Source organism: Pseudophryne corroboree, chromosome 4 (genome assembly GCF_028390025.1).
Source record: "Pseudophryne corroboree isolate aPseCor3 chromosome 4, aPseCor3.hap2, whole genome shotgun sequence".
NCBI classification, from domain to species: Eukaryota; Metazoa; Chordata; class Amphibia; order Anura; family Myobatrachidae; genus Pseudophryne; species Pseudophryne corroboree.
This window is the reverse complement of record NC_086447.1, coordinates 725,569,967-725,595,887: the sequence shown is the minus strand read 5'-3', so window position 1 is coordinate 725,595,887 and position 25,921 is coordinate 725,569,967. Positions and strand designations below refer to the sequence as shown.

The 25,921-nt window shown below is 49.0% G+C and overlaps 1 protein-coding gene across 1 annotated transcript in view; it reads left to right on the top strand.

Annotated features, from left to right (window-relative positions):
- Positions 1 to 25,921, top strand: part of MTR (5-methyltetrahydrofolate-homocysteine methyltransferase) — a 224,570-nt gene that overhangs the window by 134,589 nt on the left and 64,060 nt on the right. The window contains exon 22 of the mRNA XM_063918059.1: positions 21,148 to 21,248. Within this exon, the coding sequence (XP_063774129.1) occupies positions 21,148 to 21,248 (101 nt within the window). The remainder of the gene's footprint in view (positions 1 to 21,147; positions 21,249 to 25,921) is intronic.

Here is a 25,921-nt window from a genome sequence, read left to right as displayed (position 1 = left end):
AACATAGCCAGAATCAAGCACCTAATTCCCTCAGATGATATGCCAAAAGTCATACATGCATTTGTATCATCTCGATTAGACTACTGTAATGCCCTCTACCTTGGTCTACCAGCAAAAGAATTGCAACGCTTACAGCTGGTGCAAAACACAGCTGCCAGGCTGTTAACCAACCAGCCCCGTTCCAGCCACATAACACCCATCCTCTACTCCCTTCACTGGCTGCCTGTAAGATGGCGAATCCTCTTCAAGATTGGCTTACTGAGTTTCAAAGCATTACATGACCAAGGCCCAAGGTACCTGAAACAGCTTCTGATCCCATACTGCCCCACTCGATTACTGCGATCTGTAGATGAAGGACTTTTAGCAGTACCTAGAATCTACCGTAATTCATCTGGGGGTCGAGCTTTTAGTCATGCGGCTCCGACTCTATGGAACTCACTTCCCAGCACAGTGCGAGAGGCCCCAACTATAGAATCCTTCGAAAGTAGACTCAAGACTTTCCTGTTTACTCAAGCATTTCCATAGTATCTCTTTTAGTATCTTCATGCTTCTGTATTTTATGAAAAATGTACTTCATTAATTTTCTGTACTATATTATGCTGTGTATCTGTTAAGCGCCTTGAGTCCTATTGGAGAAAGAGCGCTATATAAATAAAATTATTATTATTATTATAATTCGGGGCTCTGCCATTTGGACTGGCCACAGCCCCTTCTCCGCCGCCAGGGAATCAGGATCCTGCCGTATCTGGACGACTTGCTGATCCTGGCAAACTCCCACGATGTTCTCCTCAGTCATCTGGAACTGACGGTCCAATTCCTACAAGCCCACGGGTGGCTCATCAACTGGAAAAAGTCCTCACTGGTCCCTGCTCGGAGTATGGTGCACCTAAGGGCACTGCTGGACACACAGCCAAAGATTGTTTCTCTCTCCAGAGAAAGTCCTGAAACTTCAGGACAGGATCAGATACTTCCTCTCTCGCCCAAGAGTGACGATATACTCAGCGATGCACTAGGCCTCATGGTGTCGGCTTTCGACATGGTAGAGTACGCTCAATTTCATTCCCGCCCTCTTCAGAGGTTAATCCTTTCCAAGTGGGACGGCCTGCCTCATCGGATCAGGTATCAAATGATCTCCTTGACTCCGGAGGTTCGTCTGTCAGGGCCCTTGTGTCTACCCGGACCTTGCCAGATTGGCTTTGACGGCGTGGCTCTTAAAGCTTCCCTCCTGAAGGCCAAAGGATTCTCTGATGCGGTTATCCAAACTATGCTGAAGGCCCGCAAACCGGCTTCTGCACGGATTTATTACAGGGTCTAGAATTCTCACTTCACCTAGAGTGCTGGTAAGAATTACGGGGGGACTTAGGGCGCAGAAGTAGGAACCAACTTCCTGAAGAGTTTCATGGCTTTGCTTCTGGCTGACAGGACACCATTAGCTCCTGAAGGGTACTGAACGCTAGCTGCGGCTATGTGTTCACTCCCACAGCACGCCGTCACCCCCCTTGCAGAGCCAGAAGTCAGAAGACAGGTGAGTGTTAGAAGAAGATCTTCAATCAAAGTGACGGCTAAAGGTACCGCGCGGCTGGCGGGAGCGCAGTGCGCCATGTTGCCCACACATACACAGGCACTGCAGGGAGCGTGGGGGATGGGGGGGGGGGGTTGGGGGTGTGCCCTGGGCAGCATGAAACCTATTGAAACTGGCATAAATAAGGGGCATAAGTTGCTGAGGTACAGTCCTACCCCCGCCAGTATAAAAATTACCTCATAAATGCTGAGGAGAAACGCACCATTGAGGGGGCGGGGCTTCCTCCTCAGTCAGCCAGCACACTGCTCAGCGCCATTTCTCTCCTTCCAGGCTGCAGAGAAGAACGCTGGTCCTCCTCCACTGCTGAACAAGTATCAGGGTGCAAAACAGGGGGGGGGGGGCCACTGTGAATTTGGTGCTATATAATTGTGTAATTAACATTATAAAAGCGCTGCATGTCAGTGGACATTTTGTGTTCACAGACATTGTGTTACTGGCGCTGGGTTGTGAACTGGCAAATCCTATCTGTGTCCTTCTGACAGATTTTACTGTGGGTCTGTTCCCTATAAGTCCCGGAGTGTCTGTGGTGTGGTTGTGCACGTGTGGGAGGGAGCCATTTTAGGGACACAGAGTTGTAATGTGGTGGCGCTGCTGGCACACCACGAGCCTGAATGGGTGAAAGAATTACGTGATAGTGTGAATCATATCAGTAAGAGATTGGATAAGTCTGAGTCTCATGCAGAGAGCTGGAGAAAATCAGTGGAAGATGTGATTTTTCATAGTTCTGCCTTTTCATTCGCAGGCGACCCCTCTGAGTCACATAAGAGACCATTTGCACAAATAGTACATACTGATACCGACACGGACTCTGATTCCTGTGTCGACGATAGTGATTCCAGAGGGATAGATCCTAAGCATTCAATACATGATTGTGGCTATAAAGGAAGTTTTGAAAGTAACGGAAGCCCCTCTTGTACCTCAGGAGAAGGTTTATTTTTATAAAGAAAGGAAAATTAATGTAACTTTCCCTCCTTCTCATGAGCCTTATTTGAGGGAGTTTGGGTAAACCCCGAAAATAAATTTCCGGTTCCCAAAAGGATTCAGATTGCTTATACTTACCCGGCAGAGGACAGGAAAAGGTGGTAGTCACCCCCCGTATTAGACAGTGCCCTGTCAAGGTTAACTAAAAAGGTGATTCTCCCTGCACCTGGGATGGCTTCACTGAAGGAGCCGGCAGACCGCAAGTTGGAGACTACGTTAAAATCTATTTATGTGGCCAATGGTACATTGCTCAGGCCCACCATTGCTTGCGCATGGGTGAGTAGGGCTATCGAAAAATGGTCAGATAACCTGTCATCGGAAATTAACACTATAGATAGAGACAAGATACTCCTAACGTTAGGTCATATCAAAGACGCTGCTGCATACATGCTAGAAGGTATGAAAGATATTGGACTCTTGGGTTCAAAAGCCGCTACCATGGCAGTGTCAGCTCGGAGGGCTTCGGTGGATTCGCCAGTGGAATGCTAATGCAGATCCCAAAAGAAATATAGAGGCTCTCCCGTATAAAGGTGAGGCCTTGTTTGGAGATGGGCTGGATTCTTTAGTCTCTGCGGCAGGTAAGTCGACATTCTTGCCTTATGCTCCTGCACCGGCGAAAAAGACACATCATTCTCAGATGCAGTCCTTTCGGCCCAAAAAATACAAAAAGGCCAAAGGTTCCCCCTTCTTTGCAGGTAGAGGGAGGGGAAGAGGAAAGAAGTCCGCAGCGTCTCCAGGATCCCAGGAGCAGAAGTCAACCCCTGCTTCTGCCAAATCTGCAGCATGATGATGGGGCTCCCTTGCGGGAGTCCGCTCAGGGGGGAGCACGTCTGAAGCTTTTCAGTCAGATCTGGATTCAATCTGGCCTGGACCCATGGGTCTTACAAATAGTGTCCCATGGGTACAGACTGGAGTTTCAAGACGTCCCCCCATGCCGATTTTTCAAATCGACTTTGCCAGCTTCTCTTCCAGAAAGAAAGGCAGTAACAACGGCAATTCAAAAATTGTCAGGATCAAGTCATTGTCCTGGTACCCTTCTCACAGCAAGGAGAAGGGTTTTATTCAAGCCTCTTCGTAGTTCCGAAGCCGGACGGCTCGGTCAGACCAATTTTAAATCTGAAAAATCTGAATCTCTACCTGAAAAGGTTCAAGTTCAAGATGGAATCTCTGAGGGCAGTGATTTCCAGTCTGGAGGAGGGGGACTTCATGGTGTCAGTAGACATAAAGGATGCTTACTTCCATGTTCCCATTTATCCTCCTCACCAAGCTTATCTGAGATTTGCAGTGCAGGATTGCCATTACCAGTTCCAGACGTTGCCGTTCGGACTCTCCACTGCACCGAGGGTATTCACCAAGGTGATGGCAGATATGATGGTCCTCCTTCGACAACAAGGAGTCAATATAATTGCTTACCTGGACGATCTCCTGATAAAAGCGATATCCAGGGAAAAGTTGGTGCAGAACATTGCACTCTCCCTATCAGTACTCCAACAACACGGTTGGATCATGAATTTTCCGAAGTTGCAGTTGGAACCGACGACAAGATTGTCCTTTTTAGGGATGATACTGGACACAGAAGTACAGAAAGTATTTCTTCCAGTAGAAAAGGCTCTGGAAATCTAGAGAATGGTCAAACAAATTTTGAAACCAACAAGAGTGTCTATCCATCAATGCATTTCGGTTGTTGGGGAAGATGGTAGCGGCCTACGAGGCCATACAGTTTGGCCGATTCCGTGCCAGAGTATTCCAGTGGGACCTGTTGGACAAGTGGTCCGGATCCCACCTACACATGCACCGGAAGATAATCCTGTCCTCCAAAGCCAGGATTTCGCTCCTGTGGTGGCAACACAGTTCTCGCCTACTAGAGGGACGCAGGTTTGAGATTCAGGACTGGGTCCTGGTAATCACGGATGCAAGTCTCCGAGGTTGGGGAGCAGTCACACAGGGGGAAAGCTTCCAAGGAAAATGGTCAAGTCAGGAAGCCTGCCTTCACATAAACGTTCTGAAATTGAGAGCCATTTACAACGGCCTTCTACAAGCGGTACATCTTCTTCAAGATCAACCCGTGCAGATCCAGTCGGACAGTGTAACAGCATTCGCGTACATAAACCGGCAAGGCGGAACGAAAAGCAGAGCGGCAATGGCAGAGGTGACAAAGATCCTCCTCTGGGCAGAAAGACATGCAAGAGCTTTGTCTGCAATTTTAATTCCGGGAGTGGACAACTGGGAAGCAGACTTCCCCAGCAGAGACGATCTCCATCCAGGAGAGTGGGGCCTCCACCAAGAAGTCTTCGCAGAGGTGGCAAGTCTTTGGGGAGTTCCTCAAGTAGACATGATGGCATCTCGTCTCAACAAGAAGCTTCAGCCATATTGTTCCAGGTCGAGAGACCCTCAAGCAATAGCAGTGGATGCACTGGTGACCCAGTGGGTGTTTCGGTCGGTATATGTCTTCCCTCCACTTCCACTGATTCCAAAAGTTCTAAAAATCATAAGAAGAAAAAGAGTTCGAGCAATCTTCATTGCCCCGGACTGGCCAAGAAGGGCTTGGTACCCAGATCTTCAGGAGTTGCTCATAGAAGATCCTCGGCCTCTTCCTCCTCACGAGGACCTGCTACAGCAGGGGCCGTGCGTATATCAAGACTTAGTGTGGCTACGTTTGATGGCATGGCTGTTGAGCGCCCGATCCTAGCCCGAAAGGGTATTCCAAAAGAAGTCATTCCCACACTTATTCAGGCCAGGAAAGGAGTAACGTCTAAGCATTACCACCGTATTTGGAGAAAATATGTGTCTTGGTGTGAATCCAAGAAGGCTCCAACGGAAGAGTTTCAGTTAGGACATTTTCTCCATTTTCTACAGGCTGGTGTGGATGCGGGCTTACGATTGGGTTAAATCAAGGTCCAGATTTCGGCCTTATCAATTTTCTTTCAAAGACAATTGGCCACCCTTCCAGAAGTTCAGACGTTCGTGAAAGGAGTGCTGCACATCCAACCTCCATTTGTGCCCCCGGTGGCACCATGGGACCTTTAATGTGGTGTTGCAGTTCCTGCAATCGGATTGGTTTGAACTACTGAAGAAGATAGAATTGAAGTTTCTCACTTGGAAAGTGGTCATGTTATTGGCCTTGGCATCCGCAAGGCGGGTGTCTGAGTTGGGGGCCTTGTCCCACAAAAGCGCTTACCTGATCTTCCATGAAGAGAGAGCAGAGTTGAGAACTTGCCAACAATTTCTTCCAAAGGTGGTTTCGTCTTTCCATATGAACCAACCTATTGTGGTGCCAGTGGCTACTGACACCTTCACTGCGTCAAAGTCTCTTGATGTAGTTAGAGCTTTGAAAATTTATGTTGCAAGAACAGCTCGGGTACGGAAAACAGAGGCTCTGTTTGTCCTGTATGCTCCCAACAAGATTGGGTGTCCTGCTTCTAAGCAGACCATTGCGCGCTGGATCAGAGGGACGATTCAGCACGCTCATTCCACGGCAGGATTGCCGGTACCGAAGTCGGTAAATGCCCATTCTACTAGAATGGTGGGCTCATCCTGGGCGACTGCCCGGGGCGTCTCGGCTTTACAACTTTGCCGAGCAGCTACTTGGTCAGGGTCAAACACGTTTGCAAAGTTTTACAAGTTTGACTCCTTGGCTGATGACCAAACCTCAAGTTTGGTCAATTGGTGCTGCAGAGTCATCCGCACTCTCCCGCCCGTACTGGAGCTTTGGTATAACCCCATGGTACTGAAGTGGACCCCAGCATCCTCTAGGATGTATGAGAAAAATAGGATTTTAATACCTACGGGTAAATCCTTTTCTACTAGTCCGTAGAGGATGCTGGACACCCGACCCAGTGCGTACTTTACCTGCAGTTGTTGATTTTGAAGTTACACCAATGTTGTGTTAAGGTTATTTCAGCATGTTGCTGCAATTGTTCATGCCTGTTGGCGTGTGTTATGTTGAATGCCATGTTGTGCGGCATGGTTGAGGTGTGAGCTGGTATGAATCTCACCATTAAATGAAAAGTAAATCCTTTCCTCGAAATGTCCGTCTCCCTGGGCACAGTTCCTATACTGAGGTCTGGAGGAGGGGCATAGAGGGAGGAGCCAGTTCACACCCTTGAAAAGTCTTAATGTGCCCATGGCTCCTGCGGAACCATCTATACCCCATGGTACTGAAGTGGACCCCAGCATCCTCTACGGATTAGGAGAAAAGGATTTACCGGTAGGTATTAAAATCCTATTTCTCTAACGTCCTAGTGGATGCTGGGAACTCCGTAAGGACCATGGGGAATAGCGGGCTCCGAAGGAGGCTGGGCACTCTAGAAAGATTTATGACTACCTGGTGTGCACTGGCTCCTCCCACTATGACCCTCCTCCAAGCCTCAGTTAGATTTCGTGCCCGGCCGAGGTTGGATGCACACTAGGGGCTCTCCTGAGCCCTTAGAAAGAAAGTATAGTTTTAGGTTTTTTATTTTCAGTGAGACCTGCTGCAACAGGCTCACTGCAGCGAGGGACTAAGGGGAGAAGAAGCGAACTCGCCTGCTTGCAGCCGGATTGGGCTTCTAAGGCTACTGGACACCATTAGCTCCAGAGGGATCGACCGCAGGCCCAGTCCTTGGTGTTCGGTCCCGGAGCCGCGCCGCCGTCCCCCTTACAGAGCCAGAAGCAAGAAGAGGTCCGGAAAAACGGCGGCAGAAGACATCAGTCTTCACCAAAGTAGCGCACAGCACTGCAGCTGTGCGCCATTGCTAGTCATGCACACTTCACACTCCGGTCACTGAGGGTGCAGGGCGCTTGGGGGAGGGGCGCCCTGAGCAGCAATAAAAACACCTTGGCTGGCAAAAATACCACAATATATAGCCCCAGAGGCTATATATGTGGTAAATACCCCTGCCAGAATCCAGAAAAAAGCGGGAGAATAGGCCGCGGAAAAGGGGCGGAGCTATCTCCCTCAGACACACTGGCGCCATTTCTCCTTCACAGATCCGCTGGAAGGAAGCTCCCTGGCTCTCCCCTGCAGTCTACACTACAGAACAGGGTAAAAACAGAGAGGGGGGGCACTAAATTTGGGCGCAATATATATATATAATATAAAAAGCAGCTATAGGGGACATAACTCAGTTAGTCCCTGCATTATATAGCGCTCTGGTGTGTGCTGGCATACTCTCACTCTGTCCCCCCAAAGGGCTTTTGTGGGTCCTGTCCTCATTCGGAGCATTCCTTGTGTGTGTGCGGTGTGTCGGTACGGCTGTGTCGACATGTTTGATGAGGATAATGATGTGGAGGCGGAGCAGATGCCTTTAGAAGGGATGTCACCCCCTGCGGGGCAGACACCTGAATGGATGGGCTTATGGAAAGTAATGAGTGCACGTATAGACTCCTTATATAAGAAAATCGACAACATGCCAAATGTGGGACAGCCGACTTCTCAGCTCGTGCCTGCCCAGGCGTCGCATGGGTCGTCAGGGGCTCTAAAACGCCCGCTACCTCAAGCAGACCCAGATGTCGACACTGATACTGACACCAGTGTCGACGACGAGTCAAACCTGATGCCCACTAAGGCCATTCACTGCATGATTGAGGCAATGAAAGAGGTGTTACACATTTCTGATATAACTACAGGTACCACTAAAAAGGGTATTATGTTTGGAGAGAAAAAACTACCCGTAGTTTTTCCCCCATCAGATGAATTAAATGAAGTGTGTGAAGAAGCGTGGGCTTTCCCTGATAAAAAATTGGTAATTCCTAAGAAGGTATTAATGGCGTTCCCTTTCCCGCCAGAGGATAGGTCACGTTGGGAAACACCCCCTAGAGTGGATAAAGCGCTCACACGTTTGTCTAAAAAGGTGGCACTACCGTCTCCGGATACGGCCGCCCTCAAGGAACCTGCTGATAGAAAGCAGGAGGCGATCCTGAAGTCTGTATATACACACACAGGCATTATACTTAGGCCAGCTATTGCGTCAGCTTGGATGTGCAGTGCTGCCGCTACATGGTCAGATAAACTGTCAGAAAATATTGACACATTAGACAGAGACACGATCCTGTTAACCATAGACCATATAAAAGACTCAGTCTTATATATGAGAGATGCACAGAGGGAAATCTGCCGACTGGCATCTAAAGTAAGTGCATTGTCCATTTCTGCTAGGAGAGGCTTATGGACTCGCCAGTGGACAGGAGATGCAGATTCAAAAAAGCACATGGAAGTGTTACCATATAAGGGTGAGGAATTATTTGGGGATGGTCTCTCGGACCTAGTTTCCACAGCAACGTCTGGGAAGTCAGCATTTTTACCCCATGTCCCCTCACAGCCTAAGAAGGCGCCGTTTTATCAGGTTCAGTCCTTTCGGACCCAGAAAAACAGGCGTGGAAAAGGCGGGTCTTTTCTGTCCAGAGGCAGAGGTAGGGGAAAAAGGCTGCAACAAACAGCAGGTTCCCAGGAGCAAAAGTCCTCCCCCGCTTCTTCTTCCAAGTCCGCCGCATGACGGTGGGGCTCCACAGGCGGAGCCAGGTACGGTGGGGGGTCGCCTCAAAAATGTCAGCGATCAGTGGGTTCGCTCACAGGTGGATCCCTGGATCCTGCAAATAGTATCTCAGGGGTACAAGCTGGATTTCGAGGCGTCCCCACCCCACCGGTTCCTAAAATCTGCCTTGCCGATTGCTCCCTCAGACAGGGAGGCGGTGCTAGCGGCAATTCACAAGCTGTATTCCCAGCAGGTGATAATCAAGGTACCCCTACTTCAACAAGGCCGGGGTTATTATTCCACACTATTTGTGGTACCGAAACCGGACGGTTCGGTGAGACCCATTCTAAATTTGAAATCCTTGAACACATACATAAAGAAATTCAAGTTCAAGATGGAATCGCTCAGGGCGGTTATTGCAAGCCTGGACGAGGGGGATTACATGGTATCCCTGGACATCAAGGATGCTTACTTGCATGTCCCCATTTACCATCCTCACCAGGAGTACCTCAGATTTGTGGTACAGGATTGCCATTACCAATTCCAGACGCTGCCGTTTGGACTGTCCACGGCACCGAGGGTATTTACCAAGGTTATGGCGGAAATGATGATACTCCTTCGAAGAAAGGGAGTTCTAATTATCCCGTACTTGGACGATCTCCTAATAAAAGCGAGGTCCAAGGAACAGTTGTTGGTGGGAGTAGCACTATCTCAGGAAGTGCTGCACCAGCACGGCTGGATTCTGAATATCCCAAAGTCACAGCTGGTTCCGACGACACGGCTACTGTTCCTGGGTATGATTCTGGATACAGTCCAGAGAAAAGTGTTTCTCCCGGAGGAGAAAGCCAGGGAGTTGTCATCTCTAGTCAGAGACCTCCTGAAACCAAAACAGGTATCAGTGCATCGCTGCACGCGGGTCCTGGGAAAGATGGTGGCTTCTTACGAAGCAATTCCCTTCGGCAGGTTCCATGCCAGAATCTTTCAGTGGGACCTGTTGGACCAGTGGTCCGGATCGCATCTTCAGATGCATTGCTTAATAACCCTGTCTCCAAGAACCAGGGTGTCTCTACTGTGGTGGCTGCAGAGTGCCCATCTTCTAGAGGGCCGCAAGTTCGGCATACAGGACTGGGTCCTGGTGACCACGGATGCCAGCCTTCGAGGCTGGGGGGCAGTCACACAGGGAAGAAACTTCCAAGGACTATGGTCGAGTCAGGAGACTTCCCTTCACATAAATATTCTGGAACTAAGGGCCATCTACAATGCCCTAAGTCAAGCAAAATCCCTGCTCCTACACCAGCCGGTGCTGATCCAGTCAGACAACATCACGGCAGTCGCCCATGTAAATCGACAGGGCGGCACAAGAAGCAGGATGGCGATGGCAGAAGCCACAAGAATTCTCCGATGGGCGGAGAATCATGTACTAGCACTGTCAGCAGTGTTCATTCCGGGAGTGGACAACTGGGAAGCAGACTTCCTCAGCAGACACGACCTCCACCCGGGAGAGTGGGGACTTCATCCAGAAGTCTTCCAGATGCTGGTAAACCGTTGGGAAAAACCACAGGTGGACATGATGGCGTCCCGCCTCAACAAAAAGTTAAAAAGATATTGCGCCAGGTCAAGGGACCCTCAGGCGATAGCTGTGGACGCTCTAGTGACACCGTGGGTGTACCAGTCGGTTTATGTGTTCCCTCCTCTTCCTCTCATACCAAAGGTATTGAGAATAATAAGAAAGCGAGGAGTAAACACAATTCTCTTGGTTCCGGATTGGCCAAGACGAGCGTGGTACCCGGAACTTCAAGAGATGCTCTCAGAGGACCCGTGGCCTCTACCGCTCAGACAGGACCTGCTACAGCAGGGGCCCTGTCTGTTCCAAGACTTACCGCGGCTGCGTTTGACGGCATGGCGGTTGAACACCGGATCCTGAAGGAAAAGGGTATTCCGGAAGAAGTCATTCCTACGCTTATTAAGGCCAGGAAAGATGTTACGGCAACGCATTATCACCGTATATGGCGAAAATATGTTGCATGGTGCGAGGCCAATAAGGCCCCAACAGAGGAATTTCAACTAGGTCGATTTCTGCATTTCCTGCAAGCAGGAGTGGATATGGGCCTAAAACTAGGCTCCATTAAAGTACAGATCTCGGCTCTGTCGATTTTCTTTCAAAAAGAACTAGCTTCAGTACCTGAAGTTCAGACTTTTGTAAAAGGAGTGCTGCATATTCAGCCCCCGTTTGTGCCTCCAGTGGCACCTTGGGATCTCAACGTGATGTTGAGTTTCTTAAAATCGCATTGGTTTGAGCCACTTAAAACCGTGGATCTGAAATATCTCACGTGGAAAGTGGTCATGTTATTAGCCTTGGCTTCAGCCAGGCGAGTGTCAGAATTGGCGGCTTTATCATGTAAAAGCCCTTATCTGATTTTCCATATGGATAGGGCAGAGTTGAGGACTCGTCCCCAATTTCTCCCTAAGGTGGTGTCAGCGTTTCACCTGAACCAGCCTATTGTGGTGCCGGCGGCTACTAGTGAATTGGAGGACTCCAAGTTGCTAGACGTTGTCAGGGCCCTGAAAATATATGTTTCCAGGACGGCTGGAGTCAGAAAATCTGACTCGCTGTTTATCCTGTATGCACCCAACAAGCTGGGTGCTCCTGCTTCTAAGCAGTCTATTGCTCGCTGGATTTGTAGTACAATTCAGCTTGCACATTCTGTGGCAGGCATACCACAGCCAAAATCTGTAAAGGCCCATTCCACAAGGAAGGTGGGCTCATCTTGGGCGGCTGCCCGAGGGGTCTCGGCTTTACAACTTTGCCGAGCAGCTACTTGGTCAGGGGCAAATACGTTTGCAAAATTCTACAAATTTGATACCCTGGCTGAGGAGGACCTGGAGTTCTCTCATTCGGTGCTACAGAGTCATCCGCACTCTCCCGCCCGTTTGGGAGCTTTGGTATAATCCCCATGGTCCTTACGGAGTTCCCAGCATCCACTAGGATGTTAGAGAAAATAAGAATTTACTCACCGGTAATTCTATTTCTCGTAGTCCGTAGTGGATGCTGGGCGCCCATCCCAAGTGCGGATTGTCTGCAATACTTGTAAATAGTTATTGTTAACTAAAGGGTTATTGTTGAGCCATCTGTTGAGAGGCTCAGTTGTTTTCATACTGTCAAACTGGATATAGTATCACGAGTTGTACGGTGTGATTGGTGTGGCTGGTAAGAGTCTTACCCGGGATTCTAAATCCTTCCTTATTATGTCTGCTCGTCCGGGCACGGTGTCCTAACTGAGGCTTGGAGGAGGGTCATAGTGGGAGGAGCCAGTGCACACCAGGTAGTCATAAATCTTTCTAGAGTGCCCAGCCTCCTTCGGAGCCCGCTATTCCCCATGGTCCTTACGGAGTTCCCAGCATCCACTACGGACTACGAGAAATAGAATTACCGGTGAGTAAATTCTTATTTTTTTTCACCGTAACCGGGCAGTTCTTCGAACTCGCCCTGGTTATTTGCCTAAGGGGGTGTCATTTTTTCACCTTAAACAAGAGATCGTGGTTCCGGCTTTTATCTCTTTTGGTTTGTCCTCCAAAGAGCGGTCTTTGGATGTGGTACGATGCCCTTTTTGTACTTTTTGGTTTTCACAAACGTGGCTGGCCTGCGAATAAGCAAACCTTGGCCAGATGGATTAGAATGGTGATTGCACAAGCTCATGCACAGGCTGGTCTTCCAGCTCCTGCTGTTATCAAAGTCCATTCTACTCGGTCTGTTGGACCTTCTTGTGTGGCCCGCCGAGGCGCGTCTGCTGAACAATTATGCAAGGCGGCTACGTAGTCCTCAGTAACCACGTTCATTAGGTTTTATGCCTTTGATACTTCCGCCTCCCAGAATGCTTCCTTTGGACGCCGGGTTCTTGTGCCCGCTACGGTGCGTCCCCTCCCATGAGGAATTGCTTTAGGACATCCCTGATGTATTCCCTGTGGAACACAGTGTAACCCGCTGCAGAAAAGGAGATCTATGGTAGACTTACCATAGTTAATTCTCTTTCTGCGAGGTACACTGGGTTCCACAGGGCGCCCAGCCTGACACACTTATACCCCTTTCCCACTAGCTCAAAAAACACGGGTAAATGCACTAGGGCGCGCATTTACCCGTGTATTTTGCTAGTGGAAAAGAGTCCCCCCGCAAAAACCCGGATCAAGTGACCCGTGAATCCTATCTGGGTACTACCTGGGTAGGACACGGGAATGATCCAGGTAGGGTTGTAGTGTAAACGGAAGCCGTGTCGCTCCCGTTTACACTGTATGGAAGGGCGGCGCTGGAAGATCATGTGATCTCCCAGCGCCGCCAACCCGCCAATATGCAGGGTTGCTGAGCGCAGTGGGAAAGGGGGCTGTGCATGGGCCGCAGCTGGGTAGCACCCGTGTCAGGCTCCCGGCTGCGACCCGTGCTTAGTAGGAGGAAAAGGCGTATTGGCTTCTTTTGGTTTGTATAGCATTAGCCGCTGGTTCCTTCTCCTGTCGTGAGAATGTGGTTCTATGTGACTAACCTCTGCCTTCTCTTTTACCTGCTACTGCATTGGACTGGTAAACAAAACTGAGCTTCATTGTCCAGAGGCGGGGTTCTAGAGGAGGCCATGCAATGCATCCTGGGAATAGTTAAAGCTTAAGTTAGTGCCTCTGGATCAAGATCCAAATCTACACCTTGATGTATTCCCTGTGGAACCCAGTGTACCTCGCAGAAAGAGCTTTATCTATGGTAAGTCTACCATAAATCTCCTTTTTCACCTGTAACACACTCTGCTTACATGAGGCCGAATGTAATGACTGCGAGATGGCCGGAGCTCCGAGTCTCTAGCCAAACTCGTACGTTTTTGTTTTTTTTAAAGCAGCAAACGTTTACAAGGCAAAACCTGGTTGGTTTTGCCCTGTATGCGTTTACTGCTTTAAAAATAAGATTTTACTTACCGGTAAATCTATTTCTCGTAGTCCGTAGAGGATGCTGGGGACTCCGTAAGGACCATGGGGAATAGACGGGCTCCGCAGGAGATAGGGCACTTTAAGAAAGACGTTAGGATTCTGGGTGTGCACTGGCTCCTCCCTCTATGCCCCTCCTCCAGACCTCAGTTAGGGAAACTGTGCCCAGAAAAGACGGACAGTACGAGGAAAGGATTTTTGTTAATCCAAGGGCAAGATTCATACCAGCCACACCAATCACACCGTATAACTTGTGATAAACTACCCAGTTAACAGTATGAAAAAACAACATAGCATCAGTACATGACCGATGCAACCATAACATAACCCTTATTGAAGCAATAACTATATACAAGTATTGCAGAAGTAGTCCGCACTTGGGACGGGCGCCCAGCATCCTCTACGGACTACGAGAAATAGATTTACTGGTAAGTAAAATCTTATTTTCTCTAACGTCCTAGAGGATGCTGGGGACTCCGTAAGGACCATGGGGATTATACCAAAGCTCCCAAACGGGCGGGAGAGTGCGGATGACTCTGTAGCACCGATTGAGCAAACAGGAGGTCCTCCTCAGCCAGGGTATCAAACTTATAGAACTTTGCAAAGGTGTTTGACCCCGACCAAGTAGCTGCTCGGCACAACTGTAATGCCGAGATCCCTCGGGCAGCCGCCCAAGAAGAGCCCACCTTCCTAGTGGAATGGGCCTTAACCGATTTAGGCAATGCTGAATCGTGTTACAGATCCAGCGAGCAATAGTCTGCTTTGAAGCAGGAGCGCCAACCTTCTTGACCGCATACAGAACAAACAGAGCTTCAGTCTTCCTGATCCTAGCTGTTCTGGACACATAAATCTTCAAAGCCCTGACCACATCCAGGGACTCGGAATCCCCCAAGTCCCGCGTAGCCACAGGCACGACAATAGGTTGGTTCATATGAAAAGATGAGACCACCTTTGGCAGAAATTGAGGACGAGTCCTCAATTCTGCCCTATCCACATGAAAAACCAGGTAGGGGCTTTTATACGACAAAGCCGCCAATTCCGAAACACGCCTTGCAGAAGCCAAGGCCAATAACATAACCACTTTCCAAGTGAGATATTTCAATTCCACTGTCTTGAGTGGTGCAAACCAAGGTGACTTGAGGAAACTTAATACCACGTTAAGATCCCAAGGTGCCACCGGAGGTACAAAGGGAGGCTGAATATGCAGTACCCCCTTCACAAATGTCTGTACTTCAGGAAGAGAAACCAATTCTTTTTGGAAGAAAATGGATAAGGCCGAAATTTGGACCTCTATGGACCCTAATTTTAGGCCCAAATTCACTCACGTTTGCAGGAAGTGAAGCAGACGGCCCAAATGGAACTCCTCCGTAGGAGCAGTTCTGGCCTCACACCAAGACACACATTTTCGCCATATACGGTGATAATGTTTCACTGTCACGTCCTTCCTAGCCTTGATCAGGGTAGGAATGACCTCCTCCGGAATACCTTTTTCCGCTAGGATCCGGCGTTCAACCGCCATGCCGTCAAACGCAGCCGCAGTAAGTCTTGGAACAGGCAGAGCACCTGCTGCAGCAGATCCTGCCTTAGGGGAAGAGGCCACGGATCTTCTGTGAGCCACTCTTGCAGATCCGGATACCAAGTCCTTTGTGGCCAATCCGGAACAATGAGGATCGTTCTGACTCCTCTTAGCCTTATTATTCTCAACACCTTGGGTATGAGAGGTAGAGGAGGGAACACATAGACCGATCTGAACACCCAAGGTGTCACTAGAGCGTCTACCGCTACCGCCTGAGGGTCCCTGTACCTGGCGCAATACCGCTTTAGCTTTTTGTTGAGACGGGACGCCATCATGTCTATCTGAGGCAGTCCCCACCTACTCACGATCTGTGCGAAGACCTCTGGATGAAGTCCCCACTCTCCCGGATGCAGGTCGTGTCTGCTGAGGAAGTCCGCTTCCCAGTTGTCCACCCCAGGGATGAATACTGCTGATAGGGCGCTTACATGGCCTTCCGCCCAGCGAAGAATCCTGGTCGCTTCTGTCATGGCCACTCTGCTCCTTGTGCCGCCTTGGCGGTTTACATGAGCCACTGCTGTGACATTGTCTGACTGAATCAGAACCGGTTTGTCCCAAAGCAATGCCTCCGCTTGGCGTAGGGCGTTGTATATGGCCCTCAACTCCAGGACGTTGATGTGGAGACCAGTCTCCAGATTTGACCAGAGACCTTGGAAATTTCTTCCCAGTGTGACCGTTCCCCAACCTCGGAGGCTTGCGTCCGTGGTCAACAGGATCCAGTCCTGAATTCCGAACCTGCGGCCTTCTAGGAGGTGAGCACTGTGCAGCCACCACAGGTGAGATACCCTGGCTCTGGGAGACAGGGTGATCCTTTGATGCATTTGTAAATGGGACCCGGCCCATTTGTCCAGTAGATCCCATTGAAAGGTCCTCGCATGGAACCTGCCGAAGGGGATGGCCTCGTACGATGCCACCATCTTCCCCAGGACACGTGTGCAATGATGCACTGAAACCGTTTTTAGCTTTAATAGGTTCCTGACCAGGGCCATGAGCTCCTGAGCTTTTTCCATCGGAAGAAAAACCTTTTTCTGGTCTGTGTCTAGAATCGGACCCAGAAAGGTCAGGCGCGTTGTAGGGACTAGCTGGGACTTCGGTAAATTGCGAATCCAGCTGTGCCCCTGCAACATCCTCACCGACAGCGACACGCTGTCCAGCAACTTCTCGCGAGATCTCGCCTTTATGAGGAGATCGTCCAAGTATGGGATAATTGTGACCCCCTGCTTGCGCAGGCGCACTATCATCTCCGCCATTACCTTGGTGAAAATTCTCGGGGCTGTGGAAAGCCTAAACGGCAACGTCTGAAATTGGTAATGACAGTCCTGTACTGCAAATCTCAGGAACGCCTGATGAGGAGGGAAAATCGGAACATGAAGGTATGCATCCTTTATGTCCAGGGACACCATCCAACCCCCCCCCCCCCTCCAGGCTGGCAATGACCTCTCTGAGCGATTCCATCTTGAACTTGAACTTTTTCAAGTACAAGTTCAGGGATTTTAGATTCAAAATGGGCCTGACCGAACCGTCCGGTTTCGGGACCACAAACAGGGTTGAGTAATACCCCTTTCCTTGCTGGAGAAGAGGAACTTTGACTATCACCTGTTGAAGATACAATTTTTGAATTGCATTCAACACTATCTCCCTCTCTGACAGGGAAGCTGGCAGAGCCGATTTGAAAAACCGGCGAGGAGGCACGTCTTCGAATTCCAGCCTGTATCCCTGAGAAACAATCTCTATAGCCCAGGGATCCACCTGTGAGTGAACCCAGACCTGGCAGAAAAATCGAAGACGCGCCCCCACTTGAGCTGACTCCCCCCGGGAAGCCCCAGCGTCATGCGGTGGACTTTGCAGATGTAGGGGAGGACTTCTGCTCCTGGGAACTAGCTGCATGCAGCTTTTTTCCCTTGCCTTTTCCTCTGGCAAGGAAGGACGAACCCCGTACCTTCTTGCTTTTATTGGAACGAAAGGACTGCATTGATAATGAGGTGCCTTTTTAGTATGCTGCGGGGGGACATAAGGTAAGAAATTCGATTTACCGGCCATAGCAGTAGAGACAAGGTTCGAGAGGCCTTCTCCAAACAACTCCTCCCCCTTGTAAGGCAACGACTCCATATGCCGCTTTGAGTCGGCATCCCCCGTCCACTGTCTGGTCCACAGGAGTCGCCTAGCAGTAATAGACATAGCATTTATTCTGGAGCTTAGTAAACAGATGTCTATTTGAGCATCCCTCATATACAAAGCAGCATCTTTGATATGCTCTAGAGTCATTAGAATGGAATCCTGATCTAGGGTTTCAAGTTCCGTAGATAAGGAATCTGTCCATGCTGCGATAGCACTACACACCCAGGCCGATGCCATAGTACTAATGATAGTACCGGAATTTGTGTAAATATGTTTCATGGTAACCTCCTGCTTACGATCAGCAGGATCCTTGAGGGAAGCTGTATCCTGAGAAGGCAGTGCCACCTTCTTGGATAAACGTGTCAGCGCCTTGTCTACCTTCGGCGAAGATTCCCATCGTATCCTGTCCTTTTGTGGAAAGGGATACGCCATAAGAATCCTTTTGGGAACTTGTAGTCTCCTATCTGGAGATTCCCAAGCCTTTTCGCACAAGTCGCTTCGTTCAAATGAGGACGGGAAAGTGACCTCAGGCTTTTTCCCTTTATACATGTGTACCCTCGTGTCAGGGACAGGGGGTTCCTCAGTGATATGCAAAGCCTCTTTAATGGCCATAATCATGTAACGAATACCTTTCGCCACCTTTGGCTGTAATTTTGCATCCTCATAGTCGACACTAGAGTCAGTCTCTGTGTCGGTATCTGTGTCAGTGATCTGGGATATGGTGCGTTTTTGAGACCCCGAAGGCATGGTCTGACTACCTGACTGATCCCTAGCTTCAGCCTTGTCTAATCGTTTATGCAGTAAATTTACATTTGCATTCAAGACATTCCACATATCCACCCAGTCCGGTGTCGGCGTTGCCGACGGCGACCTGACCATCATGCACTCCCCCTCCTCCTTAGGTGAGCCTTCTTCGTCAAACATGTCGACACACACGTACCGACACACTTCACACACACAGGGAATCTCTTTTCTGAAGACAGGTTCCCCCTGAGGCCCTTTGGAGAGACAGAGAGAGAGTATGCCAGCACACACCCCAGCGCTATATAACCCTGGAGAAAAACACAGAATGTTTACCCAGTAGCGCTGCTGTAGTGTATAAACGCCAATAATGTTCCCCCCCCTCTACTTTAAAACCCCCTTTCACCGTGTGTCAAGCAGGGGAGAGTCCGGGGTGCTTCCTAACAGCGGCGCTGTGTAGAGAAAATGGCGCTGGTGAGTGCCCTCGGCGGCGGGCTTCTATCCCGCTCAAACTTATTAAAAAATGGCGGGGGCTCTTTTATATACATGTACAGTGCCCACCTGTACATGTATATACACTTTTGCCATAGGAGAGGTGTTTTATTGCTGCCCAGGGTGCCCCCCCTGCACCCTTACAGTGACCGGAGTGTGTGAGGTGTAGCGGAGCAATGACGCACAGCTGCAGTGCTGTGCGTTACCTCTGTGAAGCACCGAAGGCTTCTGCCGCCTGAGACGTCTTCTGTCTTCGTTTCTTCTGGCTCTGTGAGGAGAACGGCGGCGCGGCTCTGGGGTGAACACCCAGGACGAACCTGTGTTCATTCCCTCTGGAGCTAATGGTGTCCAGTAGCCGAGGAAGCAGAGCCTAACATTTAAGTAGGTCTGCTCCTCTCTCCTCAGTCCCTCGATGCAGGGAGCCTGTTGCCAGCAGTGCTCCCTGAAAAAGAGAAAAAATCCTAACAAAAAAGCTTTCTAAGCAGGAAACTCAGGAGAGCTCCCTGCAGTGCACCCATTCTCCTCTGGGCACAGTCTAAAAACTGAGGTCTGGAGGAGGGGCATAGAGGGAGAAGCCAGTGCACACCCAGAATCCTAAAGTCTTTCTTAAAGTGCCCTATCTCCTGCGGAGCCGTCTATTCCCCATGGTCCTTACGGAGTCCCCAGCATCGTCTAGGACGTTAGAGAAAAAAATATACGAGTTTGTCCAGAGTCTCAGAGCTCCATCTCGCAAGCCATTACATCCTGCCCATTGTCCCAACTAAAGGATACTATAGGTGAAATCTGAACATTTGTATGTGCCTCCTGCCAGCACTGTACTGCTGGTAGACAGCACATTGCCTGATCTTGTTGGCAGGAGCATTAAGAGTTTAGCAGTCATTATGGGTCTTTCTTTGCTTCTCCTGTCCTGGACATTTTTTTTAAGGTAGGCAGTGTATTGTCCAACAGTTCACTGTCAGCAGGAGGAAACTGCAACAGTGGTCATGCATGTGATATGGGGCTCCACTGGATTACATGATTTATGGACATCATGAGGTGTAGCGGAGCAATGACGCACAGCTGCAGTGCTGTGCGTTACCTCTGTGAAGCACCGAAGGCTTCTGCCGCCTGAGACGTCTTCTGTCTTCGTTTCTTCTGGCTCTGTGAGGAGAACGGCGGCGCGGCTCTGGGGTGAACACCCAGGACGAACCTGTGTTCATTCCCTCTGGAGCTAATGGTGTCCAGTAGCCGAGGAAGCAGAGCCTAACATTTAAGTAGGTCTGCTCCTCTCTCCTCAGTCCCTCGATGCAGGGAGCCTGTTGCCAGCAGTGCTCCCTGAAAAAGAGAAAAAATCCTAACAAAAAAGCTTTCTAAGCAGGAAACTCAGGAGAGCTCCCTGCAGTGCACCCATTCTCCTCTGGGCACAGTCTAAAAACTGAGGTCTGGAGGAGGGGCATAGAGGGAGAAGCCAGTGCACACCCAGAATCCTAAAGTCTTTCTTAAAGTGCCCTATCTCCTGCGGAGCCGTCTATTCCCCATGGTCCTTACGGAGTCCCCAGCATCGTCTAGGACGTTAGAGAAAAAAATATACGAGTTTGTCCAGAGTCTCAGAGCTCCATCTCGCAAGCCATTACATCCTGCCCATTGTCCCAACTAAAGGATACTATAGGTGAAATCTGAACATTTGTATGTGCCTCCTGCCAGCACTGTACTGCTGGTAGACAGCACATTGCCTGATCTTGTTGGCAGGAGCATTAAGAGTTTAGCAGTCATTATGGGTCTTTCTTTGCTTCTCCTGTCCTGGACATTTTTTTTAAGGTAGGCAGTGTATTGTCCAACAGTTCACTGTCAGCAGGAGGAAACTGCAACAGTGGTCATGCATGTGATATGGGGCTCCACTGGATTACATGATTTATGGACATCATGAAAGTATATTTCTATTTTTAGTTTTCACTTAAAAGTAAATGAAAACTAAAAACAGAAATATACTTTTCTGATGTCACAATACTATTACTGGTCTTAGAATCTCTACATTGCATCAGCTCTATTGACTGTATCATTATTGCTGTCACACACTTCATATTTCCTTCCTATTCATTTTCATATATTTTATTAATTTCTTTCCTTTGCTTAGTACTCTCCTATGCTTAGTGCTCTCCTCCTTAAAACATTAACCCATCATAGATTTCCATAAAATACATTCTGCCTCAGTATACATTCAACCCAAATGAATAATGCAAATTAACACTCATTTCCTGTACACTATTTAGAATCCATATCAAGGAACCATTGTACTGGCAACTGTTAAAGGTGATGTGCATGACATTGGCAAGAATATTGTTGGTGTGGTGCTTGGCTGCAATAATTTCAGGTATGTATTGAAAATGCATTTACTACTGTAGTCTTGCCTCGGTAAAGACAGCGCAACTCTTATCTACACATAATGGAGGCATCGGTTTCCCAAGCTGAACCAGTCTTCAACAGCCGGGCAGGGAGGGGGATGGGCAGGTGCTAATTACACGAACCGGGCTTGTCGTGGGGCGCCCAAGCTTGTGTATTTATAGTCACAGTTGTACCTAGGCCATTGTATGTATCAGTGGTTCTGATTTCTCTACCATCCAGTCTGGGGGACATTGCTTAACTCTGGGGTTAGAGGGATGAAACAAGGAGCAGGCACTAAATTAGTTCACAAACTAGAACTACACTTCACCCCCCTCTTTGCTCTCCCACCTCATCAGGCATCAGTCATTTATTTAGTGCCTTGAAGCAAGACCTGTTTTTCCACAGATATTTTTAGTTTTTTTCTTTAATATCTTCATTTTGGATTCTTGCGCCTCAAACCTTTTTACATGGCTCAGTTTGCATACTGGGAAAGGTTGGGGTGTCACTCCTACTGCTGTAGCTTCCCCCTTGGCAGAGCCGGCCTTAGGCATAGCTGTGTGCCTGACCTGGATGAGCGGATGGCACTGGCATCTCTGCTCTGGCGGCCCTACCGCATTCGGAGCTCTCAGTTTAGCTCCGATCGGGTAGCAACTCAAACAGCTGGCAGGAGCGGAGAGCAGAGACAGTGGAGGCAGGAGGCAGTAACATAAATGGCTTCTGTAGGAGGGCAGCTACTCATATCCAGCCGCAGCTGCTGCACCTCCCATGGGCTTTTGTGGAGTCCAGCAGCCTAAGCCTGCACTGATTCCCTGCAGCCAGGCTTCAGTATGTACAGAGTACAGACAGACTGAGATCACAGTTTTATTGGCTGAGTTGAGTTCTGTGCGGGGGAGGGAGGTTGGAGTGTAATAACGTGTATAAATGGCACTACGGTGTGGTTGGTGTGGTGTACTGTGAATAAGGAGCAATATGGTGTGGAGTAATGTGAAAAATGGACACTGGTGTGTGACATAAAGTGAAAAGAGGCACCACTGTGAGTCGTAACAAGTATTAGGTAAAGGGCTACTACCAGGGGAGATTGGCCCTGCGAGAACCCAGGGGAGTTCCGGATAGGCCTGTCCCATCATCAACTCTGTGGGCCGACTCAAGCCGCCTGCCTCCCGGGCTGGCATCCGTGCTTCCGGGATTTGCTTTTCACATGGAACATAAACCGGAAGTTGTTCCCATCCTGCCTGCCTCGCAAGTCTATCGGCCGGCCAGTGTCCTCCCTGGCATCACACAGAGCCAGATGGGGACTGAGCGTCTCAGTGTAGAAAAGCGGGGCAGTAACAGGCAGCAGCCCCCTCGTCTAGCAGACAGTGCCCTTGTGACCATAGTGAAACACATGTAAAGAAGTATATTCCACCCAATCCGGAAGGTGGACATACTGTCACCGAGCTTCGGAGTCCCCCTGGCTCCATAGTGGACCTGACAAACAGCAAGATCTGTGCTACACTTCCTACATGCTGACCACGTACAAGCTATCCAGCTAACAATGGAGCCATAATACTCCTCTTCCCACACACACAGATCATCTGCCAATCTACAGTACGGCACCGAGGGTCAGTGTCTAACTCTTCACAAGCCGACTGTATGACAGATGTCAATGGAATGCAGACATCCTAAGAACTGAGATCAGGAACACTGCTATACGCTGACAGCACGGCATAGCAGGTCTGTAACTCAACCCTTACATGCTGGCTGCTTAATAGGAGTTGATGCAGACTCCTTGAGTAAATTACTCTCAGCTGTCTTTATTATTCAGATTAATCTGTACCGTAATTACACAGTAGCTGGGTGGATTGCCTTTACATGCTGGTAGTATGATAGGGGGGTAATGTGAACTCCAATACCCGACCTGCAGTGTTACTAATCATATGCTAAACAAGGACAATATCTCTGGGGGCCATTAGGATAATCTATACCTCCTATATACCCATGCAGAGACTGGTTTTAATCTCACATGTTAGTACAATACGCTTTGTGAAGACATGAGCACATAGGAGTACCATCTATCTTGTGCTCAATCTGACTTAATTGACATCTCATGAATTGCATGGGTTGGCTAACTAGACGCAGATGTAACGTAGTATGGGCTTCTTATTGTAGTGACACGAGCGGGTTGCTGAATTACTCAAACAGATGATCTGCACCAGGCACTGGGCTGGTCAAATTTCAATGGTGCGACCGATGGTGGCATCTAAAGTCGAAAGGACTTTGTAGAGGCATTAACGGAAAGTCACAGACACAGTTGCAGCAACAGATGTAACTAAGGCTGCAACTGCCTCCTACTCAGAATCAGGACCTATGAAGAGGGATCCTGCCCCTTCAACAAACCCCACCCCCTAAATAGAAGGTAGAGAGTATCAATACCTCCTCACACTTGGGACATCCTGCTTCATTGAAATATCGGCTTCATTACTGGGATTTTGAACACACCTGTGGTAGGATCATTACTGATCAGCGGGACGTACTACTTGTACTAGAGCCCATATTACAACATGAATGACTGCTGCTTCTCACAGAGTGTTGCCCTTTGTGCCACTGGAGCCGTTCAAGTGTGGTCTCGGACGTTTTTCCATCGCTTGCCGCCACACTCCCACTGCTTTTTAGGGTGGAGTCTGTGGAAAATTATATATTGAAGAAATTTCCCCAAGCTTGGCACACCTATCTTTGGGCGGTTTCACCTATTTCTCTTTGCATCACCTCTCAAGCTCCATCAGGTTGGATGGGAAGCGTCGGTGCACAGCCGTATTCAGATCTCTCCAGAGATGTTCAATCGGATTCAAGTCTGGGCTATGGCTGGGCCACTCAAGGACATTCACAGAGTTGTACTGAAGCCACTCCTTTGATACCTTGGCTGTATGCTTAGGGTCATTGTCCTGCTGAAAGATGAACCGTCGCCTCAGTCTGAGGTCAAGAGCACCCTACATTGCTGCATTCATCTTTCCCTCTATACTGACCAGTCTCCCAGTTCCTGACGCTGAAGAACATCCCCACAGCATGATGCTGCCCCCACCATGCTGAACTGTAGGGATGGTATTGGCCTGGTGATGAGCGGTGCCTGGTCTCCTCCAAACGTGACGCCTGGCATTCACGCCAAACAGTTCAATCTTTGTCTCATCAGTTCAATCTTTGTTTCTCATGGTCTGAGAGTCCTTCAGGTGCATTTTGGCAAACTCCAGGTGGGCTGCCATGTGCTTTTTACTAAGGAGTGGCTTCCGTCTGGCCACTCTACCATACAGGCCTGATTAGTAGATTGCTGCAGAGAGGGTTGTCCTTCTGGGAGGTTCTCCTCTCTCCACAGAGGAATGCTGTAGCTCTGACAGTTACCATTGGGTTCTTGATCACCTCCCTGACTAGGGCCCTACTCCCTCAATTGCTCAGTTTAGTCTGCCGGACAGCTCTAGGAAGAGCCCTTGTGATTCTGAACTTTTTCCATTTACGGATGATCGAGACCACTGTGCTCATTGGGACCTTCAAAGCAGCAGATATTTTTCTGTAACCTTCCCCAGATTTGTGCCTCGAGACAATCCTGTCTCGGAGGTCTACAGACAATTCCTTTGGCTTCACGCTTGGTTTGTGCTCAGACATGCACTGTCTAGTGTGGGATCTTATATAGACAGTTGTGTGCCTTTCCAAATCATGTCCAGTAAACTATTTTACCACAGGTGGACTCCAATTAAGATGTAGGAACACTTCAAGGATGATTAGTGGAAACAGGATGCACCTGAGCTCAATTTTGAGCTTCATGGCAAAGGCTGTGAATACTTATGTACATGTGATTTCTTATTTTTTTTATGTTTAAGAAATTTGCAAAAATCTATGGGGTAATGTGGGTAGAATTTTGAGGGGAAAAATGAATTTATTCCAATTTGGAATAAGGCTGTAACATAACAAAATGTGGAAATAGTGAAGTGCTGTGAATACTTTCCAGATGCACTGCATTTATGATTAAGTGCCAATGGGGTATTTTCTTGTTGTTTTACCCCCTAAATAGACCCCACCTCCATTAGGACTGCTTCCAGAAATTTCCAGGGCTGGGTTTCCATCCCAATCCGCCCCTGTGTAATACTGTGTGGCATAACGTGAATAAGGGACACTATTGTGTGATATAATGTGAATAAGGTTGCACTAAGATGTGGCATAATTTGAATTGGGGATACTATTGTCTGACCATATCCCTTCCCAGCATTACAATGCTTTTTTGTGGTGCTACTTTGCATGCACTGTCTCTATTTAAAATATGCGGGTGGCGACGCCAATTCTCTTGCTGGCACAGGGCACCAAAATGTCTAGTGGCTCTATGGATGAGGATTGCTATGTATCAGGGGTGATGTGCTAAGTCAGAGGCGGAACTAGCGGCAGTGCTGGAGCCACCAGCCCAAATCTTGCTTAAGGGCTATACAAACTAGACGATATTTGCAGCAGATTTGAACGATAAAAACGATTGTGAACGATCTATCGTTCACATCATCTAGTGGGTATGGCCCTCTAATCAACGATGCGCGTGCACGCACTTATTGATTGTAGGTCGGCTGTCGGTGGTGCAGACAGCTTGATGTGAGCAATGTCACTTGTGATGTCGCTCATCACGGCATGTGTGTACGGAGCCGCGATGAG